This window comes from Octopus sinensis, linkage group LG17, assembly GCF_006345805.1.
Source record: "Octopus sinensis linkage group LG17, ASM634580v1, whole genome shotgun sequence".
NCBI lineage: Eukaryota > Metazoa > Mollusca > Cephalopoda > Octopoda > Octopodidae > Octopus > Octopus sinensis.
Window position 1 is genome coordinate 44,555,227 of NC_043013.1, and position 17,035 is coordinate 44,572,261.

At 38.0% G+C, this 17,035-nt stretch overlaps 1 protein-coding gene across 1 annotated transcript in view; it reads left to right on the forward strand.

Moving 5' to 3' along the window:
* Positions 1 to 4,457: 4,457 nt before the first annotated feature.
* LOC115220820 (solute carrier family 25 member 40) overlaps positions 4,458 to 17,035 on the forward strand; it is a 30,817-nt gene continuing 18,239 nt past the window's right edge. Inside the window, exon 1 of the mRNA XM_029790986.2 lies at positions 4,458 to 5,121. Coding sequence (XP_029646846.1) covers positions 5,016 to 5,121 — 106 coding nt within the window. The 5' untranslated portion in view covers positions 4,458 to 5,015. The remainder of the gene's footprint in view (positions 5,122 to 17,035) is intronic.

Sequence of the window (17,035 nt, forward strand, 5' to 3'; positions counted from 1 at the left end):
TTACCCGCTCACCCCTAGAAAGTGTGAAAAATGGCTAATATTTCATTCAAATTTTACTTTTCTTACATTTATTCAAACCCTAAAGAATCAGTCTCAACACATGGCTATGATGCTCCCCCACTACTCCTGCTCATGATCAGAGATACACATATTGTCAGCCACCAAGCGACATGGTCAAGTGGCTATGGTCAAGTAATTGACAAGCAAATCTGTGGTAATGAGCAGGATATTTGCTATAATGATATTTCTGCTTCAGCAATTCAGCACTGGATCTGTCTGAAATGTGATAGAAAATAAGTTAGTTTCAAAACATTGATGTCCAGATCACAAAAGCAAAGTATAAAGGGAATAATAGCGATTCCCTTTGATTTTTAGATAGAAGCAAATAAAAAATAGGAGGTGCAATGGCATGGTGTTTAGGGCAGTGGACTCGTGGTCAGAGGATCACGGTTTCAATTCCCAGACTGGGTGTTGTGTGTTTATTGAGCGAAAACACCTAAAAGCCCCACGAGGCTCCGGCAGGAGCTGGTGGCCACTCCTGTTGTATTCTTTCGCCCCAACTTTCTCTCACTCTCTCTTCCTGTTTCTTGAGTAACGCTGCGATGGACTGGCATCCCGTCCAGCTGGGGGGAACACATATGCCATAGAAACTGGGAAACCAGGCCTATGAGCCTGGCTAGGCTTGAAAAGGGTGCATAAATAAATAAATAAATAGATAAGAAATAACACTTACTGATCAGACAAAAAAAAAGAAAAAAATTGTTACACAGTGTTTCTGCTTGCTAGAAATGGCAGCCAAAGTTCCAGTGTTATTCTTAATTGAAAGTTTCCAAATTTCAACACTACATAAAAATAAGTTTGTATAATATTTTGATTAATAATCAGCATGTGCCTTGTATCTATTAGTATTTATATAATATTTTATAATTTATATGTGTATTATATTTATTCTATTCTAATTAGATTTTAAATAGTAATTTTAAACTGTCTTGGAGTCTGATTTATTTCAAATCTAATTACATTAGCTAGATAAATTTCAAAACCAACAATATCAATTAAGCTCCATCTTTACAATACTACTTGTTTTCTGTTTCCAAAATGAATTATATCTCCTTTATATACAGTATTTTAACATGTATAAGGAACCTGCATGTATAAGGAATCCCCTAATTTTGGGGGCTTAAAATTTGGAAAAAAGTTTTTGTAAAGGATTATAATACTATCCATGTATAAGAAACTCCCATATTTTTTAAAGCTAATTTTTGACAAAAAAGGGTTCCTTATACATGTTAAAATATGGTAATTCCAACCCCATCTACTTTTATTTTATATTTGTAAATCTCTTCACGATACCAAATACAATAGTTTTCCATATTACAACAGTATTATGTCATCACTATGACATTTTAGATTCTTTAAAGAGATCTAAGGTTACATAAGTCTAAAGGTAACCTTAGTCTTATATAATTTACATACTTAATGTGTTACATTATACAACACTTTGGACTCATTCCAACCTATATTTAGCTGTGTAGAGGCACATGGCCTAGTGGTTAGAGCAGTGGACTCGCGGTCAAGGGATCGTGGGTTCAAATCTCAGACTGGGCAATGTGTGTGTTTATGAGCAAAACACCTAAGCTCCACACGGCTCCGGCAGAAGGTAACTTCTTCTGACTCTTTCGCCACAACTTTCTCTCACTCTTTCCTCCTGCATCTTGCAGCTCACTTGTGACGGACCGGCATCCCGTCCAGGTGGGGAACCTACACGCCAAGAAACCGGGAAAACCGGCCCTTATGAGCCAGGCATAGCTCGAGAAGGAACAAACATATTTAGCTGTGGAAGACTTATAATTGTTATTCAAATTTTAAGAAAAGCTTGGATTTACAAATCATGTTCATGGTAATGATTGGCCAAACAGTGTTTCTTCTGCTCTTTATATTCTGTGTTCAAATCCCAGTGGGGTCAGCTTAGCCTTTCATCCTTTCAGGGTCGATATAATAAGTACCAGTGAAGTACTTGGGTCAATGTGATCAACTATTTTACCACCCCCAAAATTTCAGGCCTTGTGTCTATAGTAGAAAGGGTTATTATTATTGTTGTTGTTAGGGTGCCCAGCTGGCAGAATCGTTAGCATACTGGACGAAATGCTTATCGGTATTTCACCCGTTGCTATGTTCAGAGTTCAAATTCCACTGAGGTCAACTTTGCCTTTCATCCTTTCTGGGTCAGTAAAATCAGTACCAGTGAAAGACTGGGGTAGATGTAATCAACTAGTCCCCTCCCCAAAATTTCAGGCCTTGTGTCTATAGTAGAAAGGGTTATTATTATTGTTGTTGTTAGGGTGCCCAGCTGGCAGAATCGTTAGCATACTGGACGAAATGCTTATCGGTATTTCACCCGTTGCTATGTTCAGAGTTCAAATTCCACTGAGGTCAACTTTGCCTTTCATCCTTTCTGGGTCAGTAAAATCAGTACCAGTGAAAGACTGGGGTAGATGTAATCAACTAGTCCCCTCCCCAAAATTTCAGGCCTTGTACCTATACTCTTTTACTTGTTTCAGTCATGTGACTGTGGCCATGCTGGAGCACCGCCTTTAGTTGAGCAAATCGACCCCAGGACTTATTCTTTGTAAGCCTTGTACTTACTCTATCGGTCTCTTTTGCCGAACTGCTAAGTTACGGGGATGTAAACACACCAGCATCGGAGGACAAACACAGACACACTTACATATTTACGACGGGCTTCTTTCAGTTTCCGTCTACCAAATCCACTCACAAGGTTTTGGTCGGCCCGAGGCTATAGTAGAAGACACTTGCCCAAGGTGCCACGCAGTGGGACTGAACCCGGAACCATGTGGTTAGTAAGCAAGCTACTTACCACACAGCCGCTCCTTTGCCTATAGTCTATTTTGTTTGTTCCCTTCATGCTAACAGCTGAACTAGACTATAGAAATCGTATTATATGCATTATATCTTACATCACAATAGATTGGTTAAAGGTTTTTCTAACAAGTCAAACACTGGTTTACTGCATTTCTGACAACGAGAATAATTAGAGAGTCTGTAACTGGTTGCAGAACAAACATCTCAAGGGACTTCGAGTTTTGTCTGTATTTTTCGCCGATGTTTATGATCTTTGTAGATATTCATCGCTGAAAAAACACACTACACTATTTATATGGCAAGACTTCCTTTTGTACCCCACCAAAAGCACCCCTTTTTATAATTCATTTTTTTTTTCTACACAAACCCCCATTCTCGGCTATGGAGAATACGAATCTGCAAAAAACTGGCATTTTAAAATTCCCCCCCCCCTCCCGCCAATTTCTTTATTTTAAACTTTTTTCAGAATTTTTTTTTTCAAAATATGCAGAAAAATACAGAGATTATGATTCTGAAAAAAATTCCAAAAATTTTTCTACTTCGGGTTAGGGTTGGGGTTTTAGGGTTAGGGTTACGGAAAAAAGTGAAAAAATGAAGAATTTGGGGTGGGGGTAGGGGCAGAAATGACAAAATTCCGATTTTTGGCAATTTTCCGGAATCTCCGTATCCGAAAACGTGGGTTTTTGGAAAAAAAAATTTGCGAGAAAATGGGGGAGGGGGAGGAAGTCTTCCCCATATATATATATCTTTATATATAAAATAGAAGTTGTGTGTCTGTCTCCTACGATTTAAATTCCTAACTACTCCCATATTTTGCAGTGCAGTTTAACCAAAAGCGGGTATCTTATAATCATGATTCATATCGAGCCCTTCTGGGTATTAGCGCGCGTCTACGATGAGTCTACGATTTTAAAAATAATTTACCCCCATTTTTTTCCATTTTAATGCATTTTTTCGCTATTATATAAGGGAAGTAACTCTCTAAAAATGTCTACGATGAGTCAACGATTTAAAAAAAAATTTACCATAATTTTTTTTCCATTTTTAATGCATTTTTTTTGCTATAACTCTCTAAAAATGCTTATATAGTTATTTCCCTTACAAACCCGAACAACGCCGGGCGATACTGCTAGTATATATATATATATATATGGCTAAACTGGCAAAATGACCATTCCTAAATACAACAATATATATACTATTATAAAATTACTGTAACTTTTATAATACCACTACAGCTGTTATCAAACCAACAAGCCTCTGTGTGGTCGCTCGACCTGTTGGAATGAACAATTAAATCTCTCTCAAACCTTACTTTGTCATCTTCGTAAAAGAAGGTTACACTAGATGATGCAATGAGAAGAATATCTTTGCATGTGCCTACGTGACAGGGCCAGCCTAGCATTAAGCAAAAATAGACAAAAGAAGAAACGGAAAAAGAAACAACGAAAAGAAAAAAGACAACAAAACTCGGTGAAAACAAAATTAGTTTCGTATTCCGTTTCTTCTACAAATATAATTTTTTTTTAAACCCTTTCTTTTCTTTCCCCAAAACACTTCAAAAATTTTTTTTTCCACTTTAGAAATAAGCATAAGCGATAAGAATATTTCTATTAACCTACACAGAAAAAAAAAAAAAGGAAAAAGAAAGCTGATAACACTTGGCTTGGTCTATGTTACACATGTGCGATGTGCTTTTGCGAGGCCAGGCGAAGTCTGCTGAGGTTGTTCGCATGGCTTCCCGGGTGAAATCATACATCCGGCGTTAATTCACCTTGTCGCAAACATGTAGAACCACACATTAGACACCACGACAAGTATACAAGCACACTTTATGCATATTTATCCGGTACTCCCCACAAATTTTACATCTGTCTTTCAGATGGTCGAAAATGAATTACTTTTAACAAATCAGTATTTTAATTGCATCAATGACTAAAAACAGTAACAAGAAAACGGTGCATTAAACATGCAGATTAACTAGACACTTTAATTTTTATTTCTCAATCAAGCATAGCTATACGAGCTGGTGTTTGCATCCTACTTCTATCTGCCCTCCATTGCGAATAACAATAACAGAAAAAAGAAGAACTGATAAATAACATCGTAACGAGGAACTCGTATAGGGTGGAATGATGGTTATGCAACAAGCTGGTGATAACGGAATGACCAGCAAGATAACAGCTGTCCAACAAATGTTTTCGTCATGCTCTGGTGCCCTGGTTACCTCGATAACAAGTAATTATCAAACTCTTTTTTCTCTCTCTTTCCATTCTCTGTTGTAATTTAAGTAACCGAGGCAAAGTTGACCTCGGCAAGATTCGAACTCGGAACGTTACGGACCGTAAACTTAATACCGCAAGGCATTTCGTCTCATGCCTTATCGATTCTGTCAACCACTGCCCTGACATAATAATAATAGAGTGTATTCCAATATATATAAATGTGTTTAGTTGTTGTTTAGCCCCCAGGTCAATCATTATCGAGAAAACCTATTATGACCAGGGGTATTCCAGCCGTGACACTCCCATTTTTTATTCAGTTACCCTGTATCTAGGACCGACTGCATTATCTAAACTGTTCTGTTCAATTAAACAAAAAAAAAATTATAATACGTAGAAGCTCCCCATTGTTTGGAATATTCATAATGTTAGACATGTGTTCGCAACGATTTTTTTAAGCAGTGATTGTGGTCCGTATTTATTATATAAAGACGGGAAGGTTGTCGGGAATCTAAAGGAATTGGTAGTGGCTTCCCTCGGCAACAAATCAATCCGATTGCCTTGAGGGGACAAACGAATTTCACCTTTCGGACACTTGTGTCCTTCTTTGAAAAAAAGAGAATATAGAAGTGTTATTGCATAAGTTGCTAAATTACGACCGTAATTTCGTTCATTGAACTTGTCTACGATTTCGTTTATATTATGTAAGCACTGTTGATGCTTTAACATTCTATAATGTTTGACCCCCTAACCTTTCGTTTATTCTAACCGTTAACAAAATTAACTCTACCTCATCATATACTGCCTAATTCGATATATTTTGTCTACATCTGTCGTGCTAATCTCGTGTATAGACTCCACGTGCTAAAACTATTAAAATTAGGGCGACGTAACATAGCAACTTTCCTGTCCAGTTTACATACATCTCAAGCTAACGAAGGAGTGTCGTCGTCTAGGTGGTGGTCAAGCTATTTACTAGAAATAGCAGTCAGATTTCCCTCAAATGACAACCTCCCGTCTTTCAAAAAAAAAGGGGGGGGGGGGTGTAAATTGGATTATGTTATATTAGATATACTTGGGATCTATTTAAAATTTTTTAGTTACCTAGAAATTATGTTACAAACTGCCGTTCAAACCGAAAAGATCCTATACTTGTAATCTAGCCGAGAGATTTGAACTCAGAACTGGTGGGCAGAGTGGTCTCAATACAATAAGGTAACATACCAGCACGATGTATTTACGAAATTGTTAGAGGTGTTCGACAAAATACTGAGATTTGTCCCCTTTTTTTTACAATACGAGTGCTCTGTCAGTTGTGGCAAACTTGTTTGTGTTTAACTTACAAGGTAATGTTTTGCGAATGGGGCAAAACAAACTGAATAAAGCTACAGGCATACCTCGCATTACGGCCACCTCAGGTTACAGTAATTCTGAAGTATGACCATTAATTTCGGTATACGGCTTATAATTTCCCTATTACAGAAATTAACAATTTAAAACTGCACTTTCTTCTTAGTTTAGTGACCACATGCGTTTTATTAAACGATTTGGAAAACTACCGACACATTACACATATACATAATACATACATGTATAGATATAACTGTACCACTTAGATACAGAGGTCCCGATGCATTTACGTAACCCTAAACCTAACTGACCATAACCTTAACTCTAACGAGTGTGCACTGTAAAAACATATCGTTACGTAGATGCATCGGGACCTCTGTATTTTAGCAGTACCGATATAACCACATCGTTCCGGGTTCAGTGCCACTACGTGACACCTTAGGCAAGTGTCTTCTGCTATAGCCTCAGGCCGACCAAAGCCTTAGGTGGATCTGGTAGACGGAAACTGAAAGAAGCCCAACGTGTATATATATATATATATATATATATATATATATATATATATATATATATATATATACATACATACAAACACTCACACACGCGCGTGTGTGTGTGTGTGTATTTGGTGTATTTGTCCCCCATCACCGTTTGGCAACCATTTCTTAGTGTGTTTACGTCCTTGTAACTTAGCGGTTCGGCAAAAGTACCTGAGAGAATAAGTACTAGGCTTAGAAAATAAGTCTTGGGGTCAATACATTCAACTAAAAATCTTACGATGATGATACAAGTAAAAAAAGGATAAGATATATATATATATATATGCATACTAGCACTATGATCCGGCAACGCCGGGTCATATACAGCTGCGTGCGTGCTCACATATACGCGAGTACTGTCCAAATCTCCGACCAATCACATACAGCTAGCTGCCATTCAATTGGCGTATCAAGTTTCAGGCATATTGATTGGGTTTTGGATAGAAAATTCACAAAAAAGTCACTTCTATTGATTTTTTAATGGCTTTGCGGGGTGACTGGGGAAATGTAAAGATTTGGACGGTTTTGAATGACCATAGAAAGTGTGAGACCTCTAACTGAAAAATTGTGGATTTGTATAAAGGATACAAACACACAGACAGACATTTTGCCGTTTATATATATATATAGAGATATTTAGCATGTCGGGCGAAATGCGTAGCCATATTTCATCTGCTGTTACGTTCTGAATTCAAATTCTGCTGAGGTCGACTTTGCCTTTCATCCTTTCGGGGTCGATAAATTAAGTACCAGTTACGCACTGGAGTCGATGTAATAGACTTAATCCGTTTGTCTGTCCTTGTTTGTCCCCTCTGTGTTTATCACCTTGTGGGTAGTAAAGAAATATTTTGGGAGGAATTGATTTCTCTAAAATAATAGGTATATATATAAAAATCTGTAGTTTATATTCATATAAAGGAAGAAGGAAATGGAGATTGTGAAGTTAATAAGAATTTATTATCAACAGCAAATTGAGCAGTATCCCTTACAGATGTTTCAGTTATACACAGTGAATTGATTAAATAATAAGTTTGTATTCCTCCTCGAGGAATGTAAAGATGCAGGCTGGAAAGTGAAGCATTTTCCAATCGAAGTCGGATGTAGAGGATTCATTGGACAGTGTGAGATAACTGTTGTTATCGTTAGGCCTAACTCATTGTAAAGTAAATACCAGCATGACCAATGTCCAAACTACAGTGGAAAAGGCTAGCCACTGGATTTGGTTGAAAAGAGATGACGAGCAATGGCTAGAAGAATATTGAGCTTTATTTGATAACCAGTTGATCTAGCGAGTGGGGCCTCATATCAGTGAGGGGGTGCAAGCGATGGCTAGAAGAATATTGAGCTTTATTTGATAACCAGTTGATCTAGCGAGCGGGGCCTCATATCAGTGAGGGGGTGCAAGCGATGGCTAGAAGAATATTGAGCTTTATTTGGTAACCAGTTGATCTAGCGAGCGGGGCCTCATATCAGTGAGGGGGTGCAAGCGATGGCTAGAAGAATATTGAGCTTTATTTGATAACCAGTTGATCTAGCGAGCGGGGCCTCATATCAGTGAGGGGGTGCAAGCGATGGCTAGAAGAATATTGAGCTTTATTTGATAACCAGTTGATCTAGCAAGCGGGGCTTCATATCAGTGAATTGGGGCTGGTGCGCATTGATGCCGTTGAGAGGTAGGCCCTGAAATGGCGCGCATTCTCTTCTGATGACCCCATACACTCGCTGGCTTCTGATATGTGGAGCTCTCGACTGGTAGCACTTGTATGTGCAAGTTGTTTGCAAAACATCGTTTCTGAGCATAATATCTTCAGAGGGAACAATAGATATACCCTTAAGTGTTTTATATGTTTATTTATGGATTCATTATAGCCGACTGAATGATACTATTTATGATTTGTACTTTTGTGTGTTCAGGTGAGGGGTTTACAGGTTGGTTGGAGGTAAGATAGAGTAGGTAAATAGAATTATAGTAAAAGAAGAATGAGTTAAATAGAGATAGTCGAGGGAATTTCAATATAAATAAGGTAAGGATATAAAGTACATTTATAAGTTGTAAATATATATATATATATATATATATATATATATATATATATATACACACACACACAAAGAGAGAGGGAGAGGTGGGGTACAATTATTTGCAATTATTGCATCATATTTAGGAGTGAAACTTGGTCAGCGTAGTTGTTGAAGTTGAGAGAGTTTGGAACATAGTCAGGTAACAGGTACTTTAACCTGATTATAATTGAGGTCACTAATAGAATACCTGGATAAATTTTGGTGTTAAACAATCAATATTCATTTCTCTGTTGGATTCCATCTCCAATATCTAATTCGATAATTTTCAATTTTCGTGTGTTATGTGCAATAGAAGCAGCATTTCATTAAAGTTGCCATCTTTTTTTGCCATATTTATTGTAAATACGTTGTTGAAAGGCAAATTTACTGCAGTATTCATCCAGAAATAACATCTCTTATGGATATGACATGTTTAAAAACAATATATATCGAAGGGAGACAAAAATCATTCCAACAGCAATTAGCGAGAATGCCAGATGTATTTCAGCTTCAACAGTTAGCTTAACCCTTTGGTGTTCACATTATTCTTCCAAAGTTCATGCTTTTTTATCCATATTGCCTTGAACTAATCATTCATTATCTTGTAGCTTTGAGATTTTGATGAGGTAGCTGTTAATTTTTAAGACAATATTGTAGGGTTGGTGTGAGAGACCAGATCTGGCCGGTTTGAACATAAAACAGGCAGAGTACTTTTGGCCGGATATGGCCAGTTTAAATGCTAAAGGGTTAAATGAGATTTGTCTTCACAGAAAAATGGTGAAAAACATTTAGCTGTATTGCATATTGTTTTGCCTACCTGCCACATAGATGGCTATTTTAATTTGATACTGCTTCCATTGCATATAAAGGATTTTACTCAACCTGGCTGCTATGTGCTATACCAATGTGGCTGTCTGCAATTATATACCGATGCCATTGATAAGGCCCAACATGGCCAAAATGCATCTAGCATTCTTGTTAACTGTTACTAGAATGCTTTTCTTCTCCCTCACATATACATATATATATGATGGACTCTCCTGTCAAAGACGATGTATGAGCATTCAGCTTTTGCCGAACACCCTGCACAAATGATATCTATCTATCTATCTGTGTGTGTGGACTCTCCCGTCATTAGACGACATATAAGGGTTTGGTAATTTCTTGCACACGATTTGTTTACAGTGATCAAATGTTTGTGTACACATAAGCTCACTCTCTCTCTACCAAATCGACATTACCTGTACAGGTGCACCATGTGCCACATGTCAGGTGATGAAATGATTGTAGAACAATGTGAAATGAAGTGCTTTGCTCAAGAACACAGCGCCCGGTCTGGGAATCGAACCCACGATCTCCCAATCGTGAGTGCAACACCCTAACCACTAAACCATATGCCTATATATATATATATATGTATGTACTGTATCAGTCATTTGACTGCAGCCATGCTGGGACACCACCTTGAAGGGTTTTAGTTGAACAAATCAACCCCAGAACTTTTTTTTTTAGCCTAGTACTTATTCTTTCGGTCTCTTTACAGGGATGTAAACACAGCAACACTGGTTGTCAAGTGGTGGTGGGGTACAGATGCAGACACATAGATATACATATATGTATATGTATATATATATATATATATATGACAAGCTTCTTTCAGTTTCTGTCTGCCAAATCCACTCACAAGGCTTTCATTAGCCTGAGGCTATGTCATGCAATGGTACTGAACCTGGAACCATGTGGTTGAGAAGCAAGCTTCTTACTTACACAGCCATCATGTACATGAGATATCTTTGGATGAATACCACAGTAAATTTGCCTTTCAATGATGTATTTACTTTAAGTATGATACATAGTTGTGTGTATTTCACAGAATATTTGATATGGATGAACTGCTTCTTTGGCAATAATACTCTTTTACAATTATCATGTGATAAGACAAGAGGACACAAATACACACATACACATTCATATTCGATGAATGAACATTATGTAACTTCAAGGTGCTTCACAGCTGTTCACTATTATTTCTTTTCAGGTACTTTTCTACCTGTCTCTTAAAAGTTCATTTCTAAAAATTCACCAAGAGAAACTGGGAAAAAAATTCATACGGTTTCAACAGTCGAAGCAACTGATCATAATCACTCCTCTATACACAAACTCCAAAGAAGCAGAAATGCCTGTGCTTTTAGGAAGGTCATTCCCTTATCTGTACGAATGGAGTTTATAGGGTGGTTATGGAGAGTTTGTAGGTGATTAATATTATCACTATAAGATAAGGCGGTGAACTGACTGCAGACTGCTTAGTGGCAATTTGTCCATCTTTATACATTCAAATTCTGCTAAGGTTAACTTTGCCTTTCATCCTTTTGGAGGTTGATAAAATATTTATCAGTTGTGCTCTGGGATTGATGTAATCAACTTCCTGCAAAATTTCAGGCCATGTGTGTATAGTAGAAAGGAATATTATCATTATAAGATAGTGAAATGGAAAAGAAGGCATGAAGCAATAAGAGTATAAAAAAAAAAAATAAAAGCCACCAGATATAGTGTCATTTGTAAGATAATTGTAGAATCCCACGTACAGGCATCAGTATGTACATAAAATAAAGTAAGACAAGTATACAAATGAACTGTATACTAGTACATCATCATCATCGTTTAGCGTCCGCTTTCCATGCTGGCATGCATTGGACGGTTCAACTGGGGTCTGGGAAGCCAGAAGGCTGCACCAAGCCCAGTCTGATCTGGCAATGTTTCTACAGCTGGATGCCCTTCCTAACGCCAACCACTCCGTGAGTGTAGTGAGTGCTTTTTACGTGCCAGACGAGGCTGGCAAACGGCCATGATCGGATGGTGCTTTTTACGTGCCACTGGCACATGAATACATAACAAAGAATACACATGCATATAATATGTATCAATTCACATATGAGTAAATATAAATATACACTCACATATATATTAATGTACATATATATATATACATACATTTATATACATATACATACGCATGTACATGTAGGCATTCACATGCAAGTATATATTTGAAAACGCATACATATACATAAATATATATATATGTGAGACATCTAAATAAAAACTGAATGGAAATTGTAGTTATGATACCCGTGCCAGTGGCATGTAAAGAGCACCATCCGAATGTGGCTGATGCCAGTGCTGCCTCGACTGGTATCTGTGTCAGTGACACATAAAAAGCACCAACTGATCATGGCCGTTTGCCAGCCCCCTCTGGCCCCTGTGCTGGTGGCACGTAAAAAAGCATCCACTACACTCACGGAGTGGTTGACATTAGGAAGGGCATCCAGCTGTAGAAACACTGCCAGATCAGACTGGGGCCTGGCGCAGCCTCCTGGATTCTCAGCCCCTGGTCGAACTGTCCAACCCATGCTAGCATGGAAAACGGACGTTAAACGATGATGATGATATCAAGCAATGAGAATGAGTCTTCAACACTGCATTGGTAGATGATTCTTTATTTGTTGATTTGAGGGAAGACTAGCTGTGTAGACTTTGTGGAGAAACTGGCACACATCTTGTCAGTGCTGGATAGCACTTTCTCAAGGAAGATACAAGTGGCGCAATGATAGAGTGCTTGCAACACTTGCTCACACTCTGGAGCAGAAAAGGCTCAAGAAACCTCATCATCAGAGGAAAGCAACAACTGCATTTAAGTTTGTGAAATAGAGAGAGAGGCCAGTAAAGTTGACAAAAACAACACATAGCTTACTGCATGGATCCCAATAATGGGATATGAAAGTGGACCTAGGAGAGGGACTGCAGTTTTCCCAGGTCGTCCATACAACCCTGAGGCCTGACATGGTTCTGTGGTCTGAAACGACTAAGAATGGTCCTAATTGAGCTCAGTCCTGTGGGAAGAGGTTTGTGATGAGGCCCATGAACGGAAGTGTGCCAAATGTGAGAGTCTTCTGCAGGATGGCAGGTATGGTTTTCCCAGTCAAAGTTGGCTGTATGGGATTCCCTGCTCAGTCAGCATGGAAGATGCTTACAGCCATTGGAATGAGAGGGAAGATGTGAAGGGTGGCTGTGCACAGGATGAGAGAGGCAGCTGAAAGAGCCTCTTGTTTGCTTTGGAGCAAGAGCGAGGAGTTAAGCTGGAAGCCAGGAGGAGGTGAGGAGCAGTGACTTGGCCACCTCTGCACACACACACACACACACACACATTTATACATAGTCTTTTATTATCTATGCTGGAGTGTTACATATGTTTTTAATCCTATGGTTTAATCATATTTTCATACTTTTATATTATTTTTTTTACTTTATGCTTCTACTTCACTATATTTGGTTACCCTAATGTTTTTTAAATATTTAACACATCTAATCATATGTTATAAAAAGTTTTTGTAACTGCAAAATTATTCATCAATTCACTCTATTAATTACTAGTTCATGATTTTCAACCCATCCTACGCATTCTTTTATCTAATTCTCGTAATCAAGTCTGACCATTGTTTACCTAAATATTAACAGACACGAATTACTTATTGATGTTAATTTATATGTATGTGTATATGTTGTAGATGTATTTAGATGCATATGTATATGCATATTGAAATATATATATATATGTATGCATATATGAACTTGTATGAAGTAGTATGTGTTTGGCTATGTTTATTTACAGAGGGTGTAAATGTATGTATGCATTTGTATATTTGCATATGTGTTATGATCAATAAATATCTGGTCTGTTGCCATAGTAATGAAACTAAAGCATGCAGAGTGAAGCCACCTGGCATAGATTCACCTTGAACTCTGCTGTGCATGCACACTAAGTTGTAGCATTCTAACTCACTTCTGCTGTTTACAACAATGCTTGGAAGGAAGGTGTGTAGCGTGTGATATTGCACTGACTTTGACAGAACAAGTTGCGCTGAGAATCTGCATCAAGTTTAGTCAAAAACTTGACAACATCTGCTCAGAGGCCTATGCAAAGTTTTCAATAAGTTTTCATTGTTCTTGACACAATCAAGGCGGTCTTGTGCAACTGAAACCCGAGTGTCTTTTTGGTCATCTGAAAGTAGTTTTGGCACAAACTTGGCAGACACATGTCTCGTACCCAAAATTTCTTAGCATGGCAGTGCTACAGTGGAGCATTACTTATTCAAGACAAGCTCTACAAGTACAGTTGTGTCAGCTGATGAATGTACTCGAGACGCACTTAGGGCAATAAAACCATCCTTCATGCTATTGTTCAGTGCTCCCACATTAGCATCTTGTGTCAAACAGCTGCTGTCACTTGAAGAGCAATGTGTCACCTCCCTTTGGCAGGGAAGAATGGTTAGTCTTTCTCTGTTATGTGATTATGGCAGAAGAAATGGTGTGGTAGACTTGTCTGAAAGGTTTAAAAACAGGTGTTTTCCTTTCTGGCCTAACTCACATCAACAAGGTGCCACGCAGTGGGACTGAACCCCGAACTATGAGGTTCGTAAGCAAGTTACTTACCACACAGCCACTCTTACGCCTGAAAGTTTAAAACAAAAAATATAAATGATGATAATACTAGGTTGAGATCTGTTTGTCTTTATGAAAGAAAAGTATTTCTAAGGTCAGCTATAAGTGCTTTTTATTTAAGTAATCTATCTCAGTTGACCTGTCTTATCTTATTATCTGTTCTGATTGACACAGAATGCAAACTCCAGTTTCACTTAATGTTTTTTGATTTATTTAACTATGTCACCTAATAGGTTTGCAATGTTCTTCGTTGGAAAATAATTGGCTGCTTTTATTCCATAGCATTTATTGTGTGGCATCAAATAGGCAATCATAGTAACATCATCATCATCATTGTTTAACGCCCGTTTTCCATGCTAGCACGGGTCTGGGAAGCCAGGAGGCTGTACCAGGCTCCAGTCTATTGGATTGAATTCCTTGCAGAATTTATTTGGCTCTCTTTGCTCTGATTTCAAATACTATCTAGGTCAGCTCTGCCTTTTATCCTTTCAGGATCAACAAAAGGAGTTATAGTCCAGGGCAGTGGATCAATGGAATGTTAGGTCATTGTTTTGGCTTTGTGCATCTTGAGACCAAATCCTGACTTTTGTTACTGGAAGAAACTGGGTCCCTTTGGGGTTGTGTAAATACGGGGATAAACTGGGGCAGTCCTGTATCACGCAAAGATTTTATTTAATGTAACCACATCAGAACTACAAATAAACGTCAGTGTTTGAGGAAATTAGTAGTGAGTAGTGTTAATAAAATTAATAAAGTTTGATGATATAAATAACTCAACATGTCATGGGAATTGAATTTTTAATGTTAGAAATTGGACCTTCTTTGGAGACAAAAAAAATGTAAATTGGTTTCAATAGGTGTGGGCATGGCTGTGTGTTAAGAAGCTTGCTTTACAACCATATGGTTTTGGGTTCAATCCCACTGCGTGGTATCTTGGGCAAATGTCTTTGACTGTAGTCTTGGGCTGACTCAATACTTTTGAGTGAATTGGTAGATAGAAACTGTTATTGTGTGTATGACAGTGGTGTTGGTTTATTTATGTCATCATAACTTAGTGGATTGACAAAAGAGACTGACAGAGTAAGTACCAACTTAAAAAACATGTACTGGGATCAATTTGTTCATCTAAACCCTTAAAAAGGTTTAACCAGTGCCTAGCATGGCTGCAGTCCAATGAGTGAAACAAGTAAAAAAGGCAAAAAAGTTTATAAAGAACAATTCCATTTTTGTCTGTGAACATGGCTCTCTCTCTCCTGCCTAAGATATTTAAAATTCATGTCTGCCTACAGCATATGTATTGATTCAAATGTATACATTGCAAATATGTAATATAAGTACATACAAAGCACTTGTTAGCAGTGACTGTGGTAGTATTGCGTAATTAATGTTTTGTTAGCTTAAGTTTCTGCTTCTAACATAAACTTATTAAAGAAAGCAACTGGAAATAGGTTGCTGCTAGATTTATTATTGTACCATTCACAATGCTTTGCAGCATTTCTTCTGGCAAAGTTCAAATGTCGCCAAGGTCAACTTTGCCTTTAATCCTCTTGGAGTTGATGAAATAAATAACAGTTAATCACTTGGGTCAGATAACAGTTACTCTTTTACTTGTTTCAGTCATTTGACTGCGGCCATGCTGGAGCACCACCTTTAGTCCAGCAAATCGATCCCAGGACTTATTCTTTGTAAGCCGAGTACTTATTCTATCGGTCTCTTTTGCCGAACCGCTAAGTTACGGGGACGTAAACACACCAGCATCGGTTGTCAAGCGATGTTGGGCGGACAAACACACACACACACATGCACACACATATATATATATACATATATACGACGGGCTTCTTTCAGTTTCCGTCTACCAAATCCACTCACAAGGCTTTGGTCGGCCCGAGGCTATAGTAGAAGACACTTGCCCAAGGTGCCACGCAGTGGGACTGAACCCGGAACCATGTGGTTGGTAAGCAAGCTACTTACTACACAGCCACTCCAACGCCTGCAAAATTTTTAATTAGATCTTTTGTAATTTCTGGAAGAGATTTGAAATCACCACTTACGTGTTGTAGTACTACTTAACAACACTCATACCTACTGGGCCATCGAAGCAGCAACACGTTTAATCACGTGGGCCAAATAACCGTTAATCACTAGTCCCTTTCTTCAAAATTTTCAGGCCTTGTGTTCATGGTAGAAAGGATTATTATTGTTATCGCTGTTGTTGTTATTACAGGCAGTGAGCATGCCAGGTAAAATGCTTAGCAGCATTTTGTCTGTATTTACATTCTGAGTTCAAATTCCACTGGGGTTGACTTTGCTTTTCAGCCTTTCGGGCTCGATAAAGTAAGTACCAGTCGAGTATTGAGGTCAATGTAATCATCTTATCTTCTCCTGTGAATTTGCTGGCCTTCTGCCAAAATCTGAAATTATTATTATTATTATTATTATTATTGCTAAGGTGGCAGATTGGCAGAATCATTAGCCTGT